Source organism: Orycteropus afer, unplaced genomic scaffold (genome assembly GCF_000298275.1).
Source record: "Orycteropus afer afer isolate SDZICR_OR568_19922 unplaced genomic scaffold, OryAfe1.0 scaffold00435, whole genome shotgun sequence".
Classification (NCBI taxonomy): domain Eukaryota; kingdom Metazoa; phylum Chordata; class Mammalia; order Tubulidentata; family Orycteropodidae; genus Orycteropus; species Orycteropus afer.
The window spans coordinates 1,068,837-1,086,395 of NW_006922022.1; the positions used below are offsets into that span (position 1 = coordinate 1,068,837).

Here is a 17,559-nt window from a genome sequence, read left to right on the forward strand (position 1 = left end):
ATCAGTTTCCACCAGGAACCAGGGTTGGAAGACTGCACACATATGTAACCATTTGCTTGCATAAACCCTGGTAAGATTGATTCTCTCTTAGAGGAAAGGCTTCTGCTAACTCTCTCTTGCTGGAAATGATAGTTTGTTGTGCAAATAAGAAAGGAGACTTTGCTTTCTATGTTTAAATTTCTGAAGATTAAACTAAAACCTTTTCTTTTTCTTCTTTGAAAGCCTCGGAAGTAGCTTAATCATTTTGCCACAAGCTTCAAATAAATGAATGTGGCAGAATATGAAAGATATTTGCACTTGCCGAAAAATTAAAATGTCATTAAAGAAAAAAAAAGTAGTCAGTAACTTGGACTTTTAAATGCCAGGATGTGTGTGCATGCGTGAGAAAGAGGGGCAGGCAATCTGAAACAGAGGAAGAAAGAACACTTTTTAGGAAAAGACCATTTTTCTTCCATGATTTAACATAAAAACTACACTTTAAAAAAATACCTAGATTTTTATGTCCTAATGCAAGCTGGCTGAATTAAAACAGGAGTTGTAAATTCCTGGTAAAAAGCTGTTCTGCCTTGAGTGTTAGTGATCTTAACTCTAGTACTTTATGGAGTTTATTACTTCTTTTATTAACTAAGGGGAAAAATGTTACCCACTTCCAGTTTAATTCTTTTTCTTTCTTGCTCTAATTCTGACTTTACCTTGCAGGGATGGCGGGGTAGGCAATTGTTTCTAACTGAATATAGATAAGTGATGGCTCAGTTTTGATGTTGTATGTATCAATCTGATTATTGCCAGCTATTCAAAAATTATGCTAACATTCTAATCCAAATACATACATATGAAATATGTGTGTTTATACATAAAAAATTCCCATAAATAAGAAAATCAAAAGACGGATCATCTTTATTTGCCAAAATAGCCATCTTTATCTTATAAGGTGATGTATGAAGTTGCTTTATCATGTTGATGGGAAATAATAAGATTTTGTATGTGAAAGGAAATGGATTTGGACAACGAGCACAACAGATCTCCAGAAGGAAGCCTCTCAGGTCTGATGACTAGCTGAGGGGAGCCGCTCTAAGTCTGCTGCCTTTTTAGTCTGCTCTGTCACTGAGGGGGCACTGGTGGGTCAGTCCGCTCACTAGTAATTGTGTTTTACAGACTTCTAAAGCAATTGGCTCAGTCAGTCCCAATTCAATAAAAGTGGAGAGCAAGAGAGAGAGCACTTTTGTTCTATTTTTTACTTGAAATTATTTCATTCAGCAGTCTGTCTTTTTTATTACCAGGACTTGACATTAGCACTCCAAGCTATATTAGCATCCATTTCAGCAGTTCAGTAATGGTATTAAAAAAACACTTAACTTCAACGGTGAATGGTTGTATGACAGTACCATAAAAAACCCACATTAAAAAAAAGTATGTATTTGTCCCAGCAAATTATTTTTCACTTGTTTAACCACTTCAAAACTATGTTCTTGTGGCAAGTATTCATGAGGACCTTCTTGTTCTCAGAAAGAAGCAACAGTGATGTTCTGTGGATGAGGGAAGTGGGGAGAGAGAAGAGAAGGAAATCCAGTGGGGAGAGGGTACGTAAACATGCTATTTACCCTGTAGTTAGATTACCTTCCATTTATGAGCAGAGGTAGAATTGGCAATCTCAGAGCACCCAAGGTGAAATACTTGGATCCTCATGCATAGACTGGGATTTGATTTTGAACCCAGTACTCTCCAAACTTGGGAACAAAGCCTAACTACTTTGGCACTGCAGTGTGCTCATAAATGACTACATTAGGTTCTAAATTTTGATTAAACATTCAGTAATTAATCAATGGTAGACATGAAGCAGTTGGCAAGGTCCAGAGCTGCAAAATGTTTAAGGCATAAAACATTACGAAGTAATTAGAATATGCTCCTTCAAGAGAAGGATTGCCTTCAATAAAGAGGTAAATGATAGCATTCTGTTTATTGTGGACGTAGGCAGCCAGAGCAATATGATAAACTGCTGGAGATACACATATCAATAATCATCCACATTATTAGTGCCATTAATCATAATTCCAAAAATATGACAGCAGCAGCCAACTTTTTGACCAATTTTGCTTCTGCCTGTTGGCCATTATAACTTTGCTAATAGACTGCAGAGCTCCTGTGCGTGGCGGTTTGCATTGAGAATGGAAGGTTAATTATATTTGAGCTGCTGATTTCTTCTCTCCTTGGAAAAGGCTGAGCACTTTGACAATCCCAGGAGCTCACTGTTGTTAAACGGGTAAAAGTACTTTATTGAAATTTTCTTTGTTGGTCAGGAATGAGGAGATGTTTCAAGTGAGATATAAGCACCAGGCTGGGACAGCACTAAGGTTTCTTGCTCCAAAATGATCCTTGGGCAGCAGGATGAACTCAGTGATTTCTTTAGATCACCTTGCTCTCTTTCTTTCTCTCACGCAGATGGTAAAATGGTCAGCACTGTGAACCACTTACTGATGGTGATGCGCTAGAAAACCCCACAAGATTAGTGGTCCTTTCAATATGTGTAAGGCTTAGTAGTAGGAAGTTGGAGGGGTGTGGCTAATAATATTGGGAGATATAAGCACTTCTTTAATACAGAATTCTGTTTCTCAGTCTGGCTGTGTATATAAAAAGCAAAAACAACCAAAATCATCTGAATGATTGTAAAATCTCAGTATTTGGTAGCATCAGTGCATTGCTGGTTGATTAAAGTTTTCATGTTTCAGCTGGCAGCTTTGACATCATGTAATCAAAGACATAAGTTAGATCATGCTCATTCTTATTTGTTCATGTATCTTTAGTAGTTTCCTTTCAACATAGAATTCTAGATAAGGCCATAGCTAAATAATAATATTGATTGTCATACAAAACATTGTCACTTCCCTTGGGGAACTCACACATCCCTAATATCCTTTAAAAAGATCATAAATTAGCCTGTTTAATGATTTAAAATATTCTTTGAATGCTTATTCTTAGGAAGTATTTTGTTTGCAGGAGAGTTTAGAAAAAATTGATGACCCATGCTGTACATACTGGAAATAAAAGCTTGCTTTTAAAATGGCAGAAAATTTTGATTATCAGAAGAAAAATGCTTCCCCATTATTTTGGAAATACATGCTCTAAACTGTTTATATAAGACTATAAAACAAGGAATAGAAGACTTGAGGGTTAGTTTATCCAGAGTAAATATAAAACTCAAATTGTAACTTAATAAATCTTTAACAGATGTCAGGGCTCATGGCTTTTCTTTTTCTGACCTCACAATAGTAATAAACTGAGCACCATTTGCTGATTGAGAAAATTTTCAAGTGCTGCAAAAAACGCAATCCTATTCACGATGTAACACTCAGCACACATTACATTGCAACAGGTACCCACTGAAAAATCAGCACCTTCAAGAAACATTCATAATATCAGATAAAACCCACTGCATTGAGTCAGATCTGACTCAGCAACCCCTCCTGGGTTTCTGAGCCAGTATCACTATGGAAGTAGATCAACCAATATTCCTTCCAAGGAGTGGCTGATGGGTTTGAACCGCCAACCTTCTGGTTAGCAGTCAAATGCCTTAGGCACTTCACCACCAGAGCTCCTGTATCAGATACTGCTCAAAAGTTAAATGATTAGTGAACAGGGCTTGTTGGATATCAATTCTGTACTTAACCTGAGCATCCAGCACACACATTTCCCACCTACCAGTCTGCCTTCCCAAATGCCATCACTGCATTAACATTTTTTATGCATTCCATAGCAATGACAAATTGTTTTCTAACTGTAGTGCCAGATTTAGTATGCGAAAGACACGTTTCTTTCTGCCAACAAACCAATAATTCTCACTAACATCTTCAGAGTTACAACATTTATAAAGTTGCAAAGTGGAGTAAACAAACCATCTGTTTGGCTTTTCCATATATGTCATGCTTTCTTATTAGCATATTACGATTCATTTAGTAAACCAATTTGGTGATTTCGTTCACGTCAAAGTTAGATCGGAAGCTTGAAGATGATTAACATTCCTGGGACAGGCACATTAATACATTGCTTCCTCTGCAAAGTAAAATGGCTTCTCAGGAGAATCACCCCTTGTTGACAAGATGAGACTGTCAATTTTGTTTGCCTGCCACATTAGGGGCCATGAGGGGATGGCAGGCTCTGAGAGAGGGGAGTCGTGTAGGCAGCATAATTCACTGTGAATTGAGAAAAGAGGTCTAATTCTGATAAATGGCTGACCCCAATACATCCTACCTGTTATTACAACAGACGTGCCGTATCTGTGCAGTAAATTAGCCAAACCCCTAAAGAGTTTGGTGGGGGCTTATCTTCAAGTGAATAATTTGAATGTAGAAGGAACTGTCTGCGTGACCGGTATGAATGATTTGTTTTATATTAAAAGGGATTGAAGTGACTGAATGTCATATGTTTAATTTGCAAGAATTTGCTTAGCTTTCGTTTCTTGCATTTAGTGTATACTTCTTTATTTTTTATTTTGTTGAGTGTTAAGAAGCAAAATTTTACATTGAATTTTCTTCCCAAGCTAGGAGGTAGTTTTTCTATCTTCTGGAAAGAGTTATAAAATAATAAACTATTGGAAACTGTTTGTTTTGTAGAAGTGGATAATGTCAATAATGTCAACTAATTCACAGAGCTGTAAGCATCCTACTGTTAACAAATGGTAATACAGAATTTTTGTGGTGTTAAGTACAACATGTAGTTTTATAGCAATTCAGATAGGAAGAGATATGATGAGTGTAAACATTTTAATTTTTTCATTTCTCTGGATTTGAATGGCAGTTTTGCATTTCTGTTCCAGGAGTATTGGTGATTCTGTAAACCACATTACACTCAAATCATATATCTAGACTTACCCAGATTGGATATAGATTCGTCTCTCTGTTCCCCTTTCTCTCTCCCTCTCCCTCTCCCTCTCCCTCTCCCTCTCTCTCCCCCTCCCCCTCTCTCTCCCCCCCCACACACACGGTATTTACTATGCATATATCTCTGTGATCAGTCTGGGCATTAGGTATCATTTAGAAGGGTATGCGTGTGTGTGTATTTTGGGTGGCAAAAGTGAGTAGGAAGATAAAGGCGAAATCTAATCCAAAATGGGATCTCAATTCCATTTCACCTAAGGCATTATAATTAATGATAAAAGTATTTTATTTCAATTCAGTAAGCTCAGAATGACTTAAAAGTGATTAAGAATTAAGGTTAGATCTTGGCATTTTCATGTATTCATAGCTAGATTCAGTATTCAGTTTTTGATTGCCACCATCTGACTTTCTAATTTGGTCATGGATATTTTCCTTAAAAAAAAAAAGTTCCTTCTCTGTTTCTCAAAGTTAGATTAAAATCCTCAAAAAACACTTTTCCTTTTAAATAAATTGTTTTTGTTTTAATTTTCTTAGGTTAAACATTGCATTATGTTGAACTGGGCATTTGGACAAGAGGAAAAGGAAAATGTTGGGGGGGGAATGTGCAAGACAGACTTTCTCTAACTGGTGCTTAATTAACTGCAGTTGATGACTTGGGTGTTTTCTGTGGTTGCATGGGGTAGTTTTCACTGAAGAAAACAAATAGTCTATTTCAATCTAGTCTGAGCACTTCCACTCAGCATTTCAAAGTTAGAAAAAAATTTGGTTTTATGACTTCCCCTTCCAAGGCTTCATTACTTTTTGCTTTCAAAGATTTTCTTAGCCTTCAGAAAGCTTTCAACATCAGAGTATGAAACTAGTAGGAAAGAGTATATGGTTCACAGAAGTATTTATTATTCCAAGTGTACTCCAAGTTACAGATCTTTCCCATGCCCTAACTATGTGGCATTCCATTATACCACAATGAAATATTATTAGGGTTAGAACGACCCATTGGCGTACATCATCTTTCTTAAATATACATGTTTTTTGATCTTGAGATCTGTCTTTTCTCCTGCAATGTATTTTGCAAAAAGCTTCTTTAAGACTTACGCATATTATTGATCCAAGGCAAATGAATATATTTTTAAGTATCTACCCATTGCCTTTGAGTCAATTCCAATTCATAGTGACCCTGCAGGACAGAGTAGAACTGCCTTAAAGGCTTTCCAAGACTGTCATCTTTAGGAAAGCAGACGGTCGTATCTTTCTCCTGCGGTTAAGTATCTGCTTTGTGCAGAGTGTTCTACTTGATCTGAGGAGATGGGAGGTTAAATAAGATCTCGTTTGTGCTCTTATTGAAAGTGGCCATCTTAGGGCTAAATTTTGGACCAATATCTTAATGAGTGCTGCTGTACTTAATGACCAGATCCTTACCTCTTCTATTTGGGGGTCGTCTTCTCTTTCACCCCAGCCTTTGATTTCCTGAAGGAAAAATTTCCTTCTGCATAACTATATTATCTACCTAATCAAAGCAAATAGAAACAAACTTTCATGATGTTTGTGTTGTTGTGAAATTAAGAAGTTGTAATCTGGTCTTCTAGAGTTCTGTCAATGATTATTCTCTACACTTCTCTGGAGATAAATATTCAGAACACTTAAGTATGTCTAGAAAACTAGTATATTTTACATGAAAACCTAGAGATCATCTTTATTCCTGGAAAACTCAAAATTGGTTACTTAATGGATGCCTTCTTGTTAGGTGCTATTGAGTTGATTTTTACACTAGTGACACATTTGACAAAGAACTGCCACATACGGTGTCCAGGGTTGTAAACGGTATGGGGACATATTGCCAGGTCTGTCTTCTATAGCGCCACTGAGTGGGTTCAAATGGGCAACCTTTTGGGCTGGGCCACAGGGCTCCTTTTCTACTTATTACATTTAACTTAATTGTGCTTCCTCTTGATAGGGGACCTGACCTTTGTCTTCAGCATTCTCTGGCTTACCTTCCTTTTAGACTCCGCTTCCCTTCATCTCATAGTAGGTATGAGTTCTTTCTCTGTCCCTACTGTCTTCTCCTCCTTTTCACCTCTTCATTTTTGGTGATCCAAATAAACTTGTAATATTTCTCAAATTGCTATTAACCCTAGGTCTTTTTGTCTTGTCATGAGGATAGTATTTTATGAAAGTTAATGGCTTGGGTTGAATGACTCAAGAGTTTTTGTTAAAATCAACTGCTGCCTTTTGTTCATTCTGTGGACGCTGAAACCTAACTTCTGGAGGACAGGATCAACACTCTTAAGAATTTTAGTCTCCTTACCTTCCCTACTTCTCTTGTTTGCCCTCCTCTTCATCTCAATAATACTGTATTTGAGTTCCCTAGAAAATCTCCAAGCCCACAATCATAAGAGTGAAGTAGAAGACTTCCCACAGTCCATTCTTCCCATCCCCACTTCAAGTGTTTTGCATTTGGCATTTAAGAGGATTATTAAACAAATGAAATAGATTAAGAAATGAACATAAAAGAATCAATTCTCTTGAACTGTGGTTGCATAATGGAAATCGACTACCATGAATGAACCCGTGTACTGAAGTTATGAACAGCAGAGCTAATGTACTGCCATGAGTTCATCTTTATTATTGCATTACACCTGAATCAATTGATAAAGTAGCTTTTTTTTTTTTTAAGCGAGGGATGGCACTTAATTGAATAAAAGTCAATGTAATTATATTAGGAGAAGCCAACAGTACTGCTGACAGCAGAAAAGGGACACTATTGACCAGAGTGCCAGAGGTGGTCTACACATTTCTGCACATCGTTTGGTTGACAGATATTGAGGTCTGGTACATCATCTAATTAGATTACAGATCTCTACTGCAAGTGGTAACTGAAGAGAAATATCTCTTCCTGGTAACATATCAGTGGAGATGTGTAATTTCACAAATCATCTTAGGGAAGATGTGTCCATCTGGGTGATCAGTGTGTCCCTTTGTCAATGTTAATTTATCCTTCCTTATGCAATGAGTCTTAATGTACTGCTGTGTGTCTGACTGGTGCTTTCTCAGCAGTGGATCTAGGAAGTGGTAATTCTAATGTGTGAGAGGCGATACAGTGTTCTAGATTACTGTCATTGCAAAATGTGTGCTTGTGAAATTAAGAAGTTGGGGGGGGTTTAGGAATAATAAACAGAGGGTAGGATTTTGTGAGCTGCTTATAGTTAGCAGATTGTCTTATCAATGGAGTAATAGTACATAGTGTAATTCAATTTCCACATTCTCATAATAACTCCAGTGGTGTCCTATCCACATGTCAGGATAAAGACTTCACAGTAGGCATTTCCTGCACTCTGCTTAGCAGCCTGCACTTGAAGTCATCTGACACCAGGGAAACAGGGAATGATTGTGTCAGAGCAGGGACCTTGGGGACAACTTCTGTTTATCATTCACATTTCCGCACACTGCATGCATCTGTTCAGAACTCATTTATGGATGATGATGATGATGATGATGATGATGCTGTGAATTTGGTTTGTCTTAATTTGATTTATGATTTTTGGATTATGGAGCTGATCTGAAAATCATCAAGACAGCATATGAGATGATGGCTTATGACAGAAAATGATTTTGTGATCAGAACATTTTAAATCCCTATTTTATTGTTTAAATTAAAAAAAAAAAAAAACAGATGGCTAGAATGTGAATTTGTTTTCTCTCTCTCTCTCTCTGTCTCTCTCTCTTTCTCTCTCTGTCTCTCATTCTTGCTTTCTTTTGTGATCGATTTAGCAAAAGATTAGAAAGCTGATCTTATTATCACAAGGTAAGCTCAGCCTTCCTAAGTGCAGTGTCAAGAGGGGCACCACCCTCTGCCCCTTTAACACCAGAGTGCTATATATTGTCTTGTGTGGAAAGGAGGAGAAATGTTTCCCACCTTTCTTGTGTCTCAGGCACATACCTCTCAACCATCTCTAGGAACTATTAGCCATGCTTGTCACCAAATGGAGTGACTTAGTTTGGTCTTCCATACTTTTAAATTATTATCCAGAGGTCTTTTGGACTTCACACCAGTCATCCAGGTTATTTCTAAAATCACAATTAGTTCTCCATGATGTAGAGCTTCTACCATATTACTGAGAAGCTGTAATGCATTGGTATATTTATTTAGCTGTTTACATTTCTGAAAGGGTAGACTTCAATTTAGGTACTTGTCAAACATGTGACTCTGCAGGTGGAGAGAGGTATATGCCCAAGGACATTTTAAAAATCCACGGGAGGTATTAATACAAAGACAATGTTTTCAGATAGATAGTAACGTATCGGACTTTGTAAATAATAACAACCCTATGGATGCTTTGGGACAAATCCTGTCTTTTTTATACAAGCAAAGCTCTCAGCAGAGGAAAAGTTTTGCTTGTCTAAGAAGTATGGGTTCCAATTATTAAGACAGAGGGACCATATGTTATTGTTGTGCTTGATATTTTTCTACTTACTATGTTTTAATTTTGTCCCTTTGGATTCCTTCTGTTGTCTTAATGTGATTTTTTTAAAAGGGTGGGTAGGTTTTATTTAAAAAGTCATATACCATTTTATAGTTTTATTTTGCAGAATTAAATTTTAAGAGTGTAAATACTCAATGAGAATATTTCTAGCACTAAAATACAGCAGTGTCTGAAACTAAATGTATTTTACAATCAGATTTAACTGAGATCCTGTGTCATTCTGAGAAAAGGGGGGTTTATGCTGTTAGAGGCAATCTATGACCCTATTTCCAATTGCTTATCAAGCTAAATTTTTTTCGGTGTAACACTTGGAAAGTAAAGAGATGAGGAGGAAAGGTTCATTATTCTTTGAAGTTAAAGCTAGATTATCTAGACCATTTACTTAAAAAAAAAAAAAAAAAAAAACAGTCCTTTTTATACCTTTAAAGTGTTTTCAGTAGAAAAATAGCTTTTTACCTTTGTTGTTAATATGGTTAGTTTTAAAGTAAATTTGACCTATTTACTTTAAATTTAGGCAAATTTACTTTAAAACAAACTTTACATTTAGACAAATAGAAAGTTTCCATTCTTATTTATTAATACATAGTTTAAAATCTGCTATTAGATCCTCTGCAGTGGATGTTGCTACATAATACAATTAACAGAACAGTAATTGACAGAAGTGTGTGGGTGTGCATTCATCCTACCATTGAAGAATTTAATGCTTACAAAAAGTATGTCAATGGAAAGCTTCCCCTTATTGCACATCCCCCCCCACTACTACTTACCCAGAAATCCTGATCATGTAAGGAAATGTGTTTTTATAATAATGTAATTAGCAATGAATGTGCTTATTTGATGCCTAGTGGAAGCTGAATCCATTTTAAAATGCTCACCTTTTTCTCACTCCTTCCTATTCCCTATCAACCTACCCCCCCTTCCCTCTTGTTTTCCTAGACACAGTGCCAACATAAATCTTCATCGTAAACTGTTGACCAAAGAACTCGATGACATGGGCCTTGACTCGTCACAGCCCACCCTTAGCAAGGACCTCCGGGATGAATTTTTGGTGAAGATCTATGGTGCCCAGCACCCAATGGGACTTGATGTCAGGGAAGATGCCTCCTCCCCTGCAGGGACTGAAGACTCCCACCTGAACGGGTATGGGAGGGGCATGGCAGAGGACTACATGGTCCTTGACCTGAGCACCACCTCCAGTCTCCAGTCCAGCAGCAGTATCCATTCCTCCCGAGAATCTGACGTGGGCAGCGATGAGGGCATTCTTCTCGATGACATTGATGGGGCGAGTGACAGTGGGGAGTCAGCACACAAGGCCGAAGCCCTGGCCCTCCCTGGAAGCCTGGGGGCTGACGTTTCAGGATCTCTCATGTTCAACAGCTTGTCTGGGAGCAATGGTGGGATCATGTGCAACATTTGCCACAAAATGTACAGCAACAAGGGGACCCTAAGAGTGCACTACAAAACAGTGCATTTGCGGGAGATGCACAAGTGCAAAGTCCCGGGTTGCAATATGATGTTTTCCTCTGTGCGTAGCCGAAACCGGCACAGTCAGAACCCTAATCTCCACAAAAACATTCCCTTCACTTCAGTAGATTAGTTTCAGAACGGTCACCACCAATGCCAGCTCTCACCAGATGGCCTACATATTTGAACTGCCATAGTCAGTGTGTGTTTGTGTACTTGTATGTGTGTGTATATATACACACATGTATGCCTCTGTGTATATACATACACACACATATTTCTTTAGATTAAAAAAAGATAAACACTAGGTGCTTTTGAATTTTTTTTTTCTTTTTCCTTACAGTTTTGGGAAAGGGATGGGATCTTTAATCTGGGGGGTGAAAACGGAGTCCCCATTTACACACACACACAAGCACACACAAGCGTGGAACATAGCCCCAGTTTTGACAGAATACTTCTTGGTCATCTCCAAAGAGACAATTTGTTGTGCCCATGACTGTTGCCTGCAAAAAAATAAAAGGGAGGAAAAAAACAAAAAAAAAAAAAAGAAAAAGAATTTCTTAGAGTTGTCTTTTGTGAACTTCAAGGTTTTGAGAGAATCTTCAATTAAAGCATGGCAGATTCACCTGTAAATATTTAGCCTTGAGAGGCCAATGATGTAAAACAATTGTATTGATGGTTGTTTAACTTGTTTAATTTTTACAGTTACATCCAGCTGTTAGATATGCAGGAAAAAAAAAAAATAGTTTGCTGGCTAGCTCTATTCATTTATGTTAGCATTAATGCACATTTTTTTTTTTAAACCATGGTCTTGTTTTTACTACCTGCTAGATATAGTGATAAAGAGGTGCTGGCATGCTTTACAGCACAGATTTGATTTTTTAAATGTCCTATACTATGACATAAATCCAGTCATGCACTTTTTTCGTACACTACAAGGGGATGTGTAATATCCATGCTTTTTTCTTATCCTTAAACTATTGCCATATTTCAGTAAGTGTCTTTTAAAACAAAAATTCACTTGTATAAAAATGGTCTGGTCAGTATAGGGCACAAACGCCAAACAAAAGTATTAGTGTTAACACAAAACTGCCAACTTTGCACAAGTTTCCAGAAAAGAAAATACAATTAGTCACTCAACATAACCACAGGCCAATTTGTCGGCCACCAGAAAACCGCTTTTATAAAAACACTTGGTGACTCTTTCAAGTGCCGAATGTTATTAGTATCAACATTGCATCCTTCTTGCTTATACGTTAAGTTTCATAAAAGGAAAACAAAATCATGTGGTGTGAAACAGCCAAGGCATTTATTCTTTAGAGGCAGGATAATATTTCAGGATACAAAAGCCCAAATTACTCACTATGGAGCAAAGCCGAATACGGTAAAAGAGTTGAGCACTCATTTCCAAGGACCCAGCCTATGTCCTTTGAAAAGAAAAAGTAATAAGTTGAACTGAGTTGGTCTCTTCTAGGGCTGTCTAATTTGTTGCAAATTCTGCAGTAGTACTATGATTGAGGCCTGTCAAATAGACAAAATCAAAAGACTTTTAGCAGCAGCAGTACTTGGAAGCTTTGAAAACATGTGCTGAACTTGAATTGAGCAACACTCCTCTCTGAAAAGCCAGAAGAAGGGGGGCTTAAAATAGGATCTCTCACTGTTTCGTCTTTTGTGTTTCCCCACACGATTTGTCAGAGAAGAATGAAAGCAAGCCTGAAACCAAGCAATTGAGTGAGATTGGGGGTGTGGGGGGAGAGACTGTTCTCCAAATCTTTTTATGTTTTGTTTCTGATGTTTACACATGTTGCCTGAGCTGGTAAACCGCATCGGCAGCCTCGGCTACCACAACATACTGACTAAATGATGATATTTACTCTAGTTCAGTCTGCAGCCAAAACCATTAGGGTATGCATTGCAGACAGTTGTGTTGTCTTTTTTCCTTTTTTTTTTTTTTAAGTGGCAGGAAAAAAGAGATAAACAAGGAATATTTTGTCAAACAGTACCCAATAATTTAAAGAGAATGTATTTCTTTTCTGCATTTAATGGCCTCAAACATTTCTCTTACTGGTCTAAGGTTAGAAATGCCCTTTTGTTTTCTCTTTTTCATGTCATTTCCATTTTTCATGTTTTGTAATTATTTTTTTCTATGTCACATCACCATTCACTTCCGTTAAATTTGCCAAAGGAAACTATTAATATGTTTCTGTTGTTATTATTATTCCCATAGGATTTATTGTACCTCACAGTATTTATTATTTCCAAAAAGAAGCATCATTAGTTGGGGATATTCAGTATTTTTGTTTGTGAAAATTACAGAAACAATAGATTTTTAAAGATAAGCTAGATGTGTCTGGGAGCTTCATCTTTTCATCTCCTTCAGAGGATGCTATGGGGTTCATTTAATTCTTCATTTGTTCTACAGTAAGGAAAGACCAAAAGTATTTGCAGTACAAAAGAAACTATATGAAAACACTACGTCTGTTAAGTGACAAATGTTTACGGTAAAAAGCTGAGGAATTAATAATAACCATTTTTGTTTTCTTGTACCTTTGAATTCCCCAAAGTCTTAATTGCTTTATTTTTGTTGTGTTAAATTTAATAGACAGAGATGTTTTTCTTTGTTTTATACCATAAATGACGCTGTACAGTATGTTTGTGAAAGATTGAACTAGAATAATGAAAATTTGTTTGCAAACATTTCGCTCCTCTTAGCGTTCTCTATATTGCGCTGTTACATACTAAGTGGTTAGATTCAAAAAGGGTGGGAAGTATTTTCAGCATTCCAACAAAAGATTATAGAAACACCAGCTTTGGGAGTGTGCATAGCCCCAGATAAATTACAGCTAGTTCTATTAAAATAAATACACATTTTAATTTCAGTGTTTTTAGGAGTTACCCTCTTGGTTGAGATATTAGAACTCATTCTGTGTAAAATCAATGTTTAGTCTGTTTAATTTAATGTCAAGTAAAAGGTCAAATGGCCCTAGTAAGTGAATTGCATAGCTGTCAGCAGGTCACATCAGCAAATGAACCAGGATTAGAACAAATACGTTTGTTACTTGCCACAAACCAGGCTTATGTGTACAGCCAGTTAGAGAAAGTCCAGAGTAAAGTGATTCTAGAAGTAGAATTTCCCTTGCTCAGAAACGTGAATGACCACCGGTGTTTTTTGTCAGAGAAATGGCAGTAAGTCTTAGACGGCTGGTGCTTTTTTAAATATCTCCCCTCTTTGATACTACTACTGTGCTTCAAGTGCCCAATTGTTATGGTGGCCTTCTAAAGGGGAAAATAACATTTTCCAATATAAAACTTATTTACTTAAAAGGGGAAGGGGTTAAAGGAGGTAGTACATAAAATGTAAAATCACGTAGGGTACATTCTTTTAGTCCCAACATGTTGGTTGTTCTTGGGAGTGTGCTTGAAAGTAATGTTTTGACTTTCCTATAATTCTGGTTAAGATGTTGATCTCAAGTCTTCTTTGAAATGGAAAGAACGGAGAGATCAGCGCTTTAATAGTTGAACTCTATCTTTGCTCATTTATTTTCCACAGACGTGTCCTCTTGTTAGACAGTTTGTCTCTAACTCCATCCATTCTATGTTGGCTGAAAATTAATAATGTGAATTTTTTTCTAAACAGCTTTTTCCCACTTGATCTATTTTAGCCAGAGTTTTATCACAGGTATAAAACTAGGCAGTATTTTCAATGCATGCTCAGTGGATCATGTTGAAACTTACTGTTGACCTTTTAAAACTATGTTTTTGTAAATACCAGAAAGAGTCTGTTTTAGGGAGTATCTGCATGCTATGGAGGGGGACGAAAGGAGAGCAAGGAAAAGGATAAGTGATAACTAATTTTGTTTGACGAATGTGCTAAAAATGTTGACATTCTTTGTTCTGCTGTTAACTATTTTAATAAGGCAACCCAGTGGAACACATTCCAGGTCTTTGTCCAGGCACCTGCTTTCTTCCTTGTGCTTCTTAAAGTTGTAAAGGTGTTGAATGTTTCCCTACTCAGAAAAATTACAAACATTTTTTTAAAACACTTTTAGCACGGTGGTGCCACTTATTTAGTCCTTATAGTGTGATATATTTAGTCATGAATTTCCAGGCCCTTCTATTAAAAGGAGAAAGGCACTTAGCTGGTTAACAGCCCCATTCATGCATACATTGCTCTTTAAAACACACACACAGACCTTTGGATCTATCAAGACTGGGTTGTTCCAGAGGCATTCTCCCCATTTGACTTAGGAGAAACTACCCACTAGGTCTCCATAAAATAAAATGGTACTTCCTTCCCCAGATGAGTGCCAAGCAAATGAGAACAGAGATAGACATGCTGCTATGCTAACCATGTGACCTGAGCAGTCCTACTGTGTATTGGGTCTGTTAGCATTAGGTTCGATTGACTAACAGAGCAAATAAAATTCAGCTGGAGTAGGACGTGCTATGTCAGCAGTCCTAAAAAACAAACCATCTAGAAGAACCGTTCATCTTTCATGGACAGAACTCTTAAGAACATCTTTTCTAAAGTTTCTGACAGGTTGTATCTTTTTCAAATGACTTATATTCTCCCAAATTTGGAGTATTTAAATTAGGGAACTTTCCCCTTTTGTTCTTTTCTTAGTAGGGAATGTATATACAGTCTTTTTGAAGGGATCTCAGTGACTAAGGGGGACAATAAAAGGTGCCAGGGTAGGTATCACAGCTAGCACATCAGAAGAGTAAGGGATGCTAAGCAGAAGATTGGAACCTGCCCTGTTTGGGGGTAGCTAGAAAGAAAATAGAGGCAGACCCCTGACTGAACGTCTAACTTTCTGGCAACTCCTATGTTGTTATTGTTATGTGCCGTCAAGTCAGACCCTACTCATAGTGACCCCTCCTTGGGTTTCTGAGGCAGTATCACTACGGAAGTAGATTGCCCCATCTTCCTTCCGAGGAGTGGCTAGTGGGCTTAAACCGCCAGCCTTCTGGTTAACAGTCAGGTGCCTTAGCCACTATGTTACCAGAGCTCCCCTGGCAACTCTTGCCCTTTAATGTTATATAAATTTGCCCTCACCTTGAAACAATTGAACTAACCCCTAATCACAACAAATTCTTCATCACAATCATCTCCACTTGGAGATTTTAGATGATTGAAAAGGCTTCAAGACTTCTTGCACTAAACCCAAAACCCACTGCCATTGAGTCAGTTCCAACTCGGGAACCCTATAGGGCAGAGTAGAACTACCCCATAGGGTTTCCAAGGCTGTAAATCTTTAAGGAGAAGCAGATTGCTTCATCTTTCTTCTGTAGAGCAGCTGGTGTTATCAGATGAATGTTTTAACCACTGCGTCACCATAGCTCCTTTCTTGCACTAAAGTAAGGCTAAGTAAGAACCATATGCACCCGATCTGACATAACCTACATATTCTTAAAAGACGCAAATAGGAACAGATCTCATAACCTGGGGACTGATTGTAGTTCAGGCAATGGAAATATCTGCTCCAGAGAAGAGTCTAGTACAACTACCAAGCGCTAGGTGGATGAATGAGATATCACTTGGGTGACCTACAGAGTTTCCTGTGACTAGGTGAGTCACACCAGTCTGAGGAAGGAAGCAGACAGCCTTGTGGAACAGTTTGATTTCCATAAAGGTCAGGAGTGCAACAAGAGTAGTTGTGGATTTATTGTTTAGTGCTTTTGTTTTTGTGTGGGAAGTAATGTTCGACTCCCTTGGGGAGCAAAAAGATTCACAGGGCCACATAGGTTATAGAGATGGCCAGTGGTCAGAGCCAGCTCTAATGATGATGAGAAAGGAGTAATGGTAGCCATCATCCTCTGTTCTTTCTCCATCATGACTTGTTTGCCACTGTCCCAACACAACAAAGCCTCAGTAATCATAATGCTATTTGGCTAAAGATCTGACCCATATAGGGTCACCTCATTCAACTTCTTCTTCTTGTTAGGTGCCATTCAGTTGGCTCCAACTCATAGTGACATTATGTACAGCAGAACAAAACACAAATCTTTGTTATACTTGAGCCCATCATCACAACCACTGTGTCAATCCATCTCATTGAAGGTCTTCCACTTTTTCACTGACCTTCTACCCAGCATGATATCCTTCTCCAGGGACTGGTATTAAAGTGACTTTTCTGGTTTCATACTTTGACTCAACTAAACCATGTCAGGGTCTTGTTCATGTTAGTGTAAGGCCAGATCTGGTTTGTCCTGGACTCTCATTTCCGTATTTTCTGTAGTTGCAGGAGTTGTTGGCCATAAATGGCAATTTTCCATTACTGTGTAAGTGCAGCTGTAAAATTGGCCAGTAAATTAACATCATTCTTGCCCAAAAGCCATTCTTCCTGTGTCCTCCATCATCCTCACTCTCCCTTCATCTCACACAAAATTATTTTACTGTCATCTGACAATACCTGGGCATCAAATACTGTCATTTTGGGAAATGCCTTAATAACAGGGTTAAAAACCTAAGCATTTTTACAAGTATGCTGAATTGGATTGGCATTAGTGTTCATTACAATGCTATATATATTTTTAAAGCAACATGCTATGGTTGTCATAAAACTATATTCTTCTCTAAAGTGTGTTGTAAATTCATTTGACCTTTACTGCAAAAAAAAAAAAAAAAAAATCTTTTTTATATAGGGTATCAAGACAAGGCTCTGTTTGTAACAAATAGTGGAGCATTACAAAAAAGGAAAGGAGAAAACCAGGACTGAGCAGCTAGGAGCTTCAGTTCAATTTCA

At 37.6% G+C, this 17,559-nt stretch overlaps 1 protein-coding gene across 1 annotated transcript in view; it reads left to right on the top strand.

Annotated features, from left to right (window-relative positions):
- The window catches only part of BNC2 (basonuclin 2), a 383,907-nt gene extending 372,961 nt beyond the window's left edge, over positions 1 to 10,946 (top strand). The window contains exon 6 of the mRNA XM_042782734.1: positions 10,286 to 10,946. Coding sequence (XP_042638668.1) covers positions 10,286 to 10,946 — 661 coding nt within the window. The remainder of the gene's footprint in view (positions 1 to 10,285) is intronic.
- Positions 10,947 to 17,559: the final 6,613 nt, after the last annotated feature.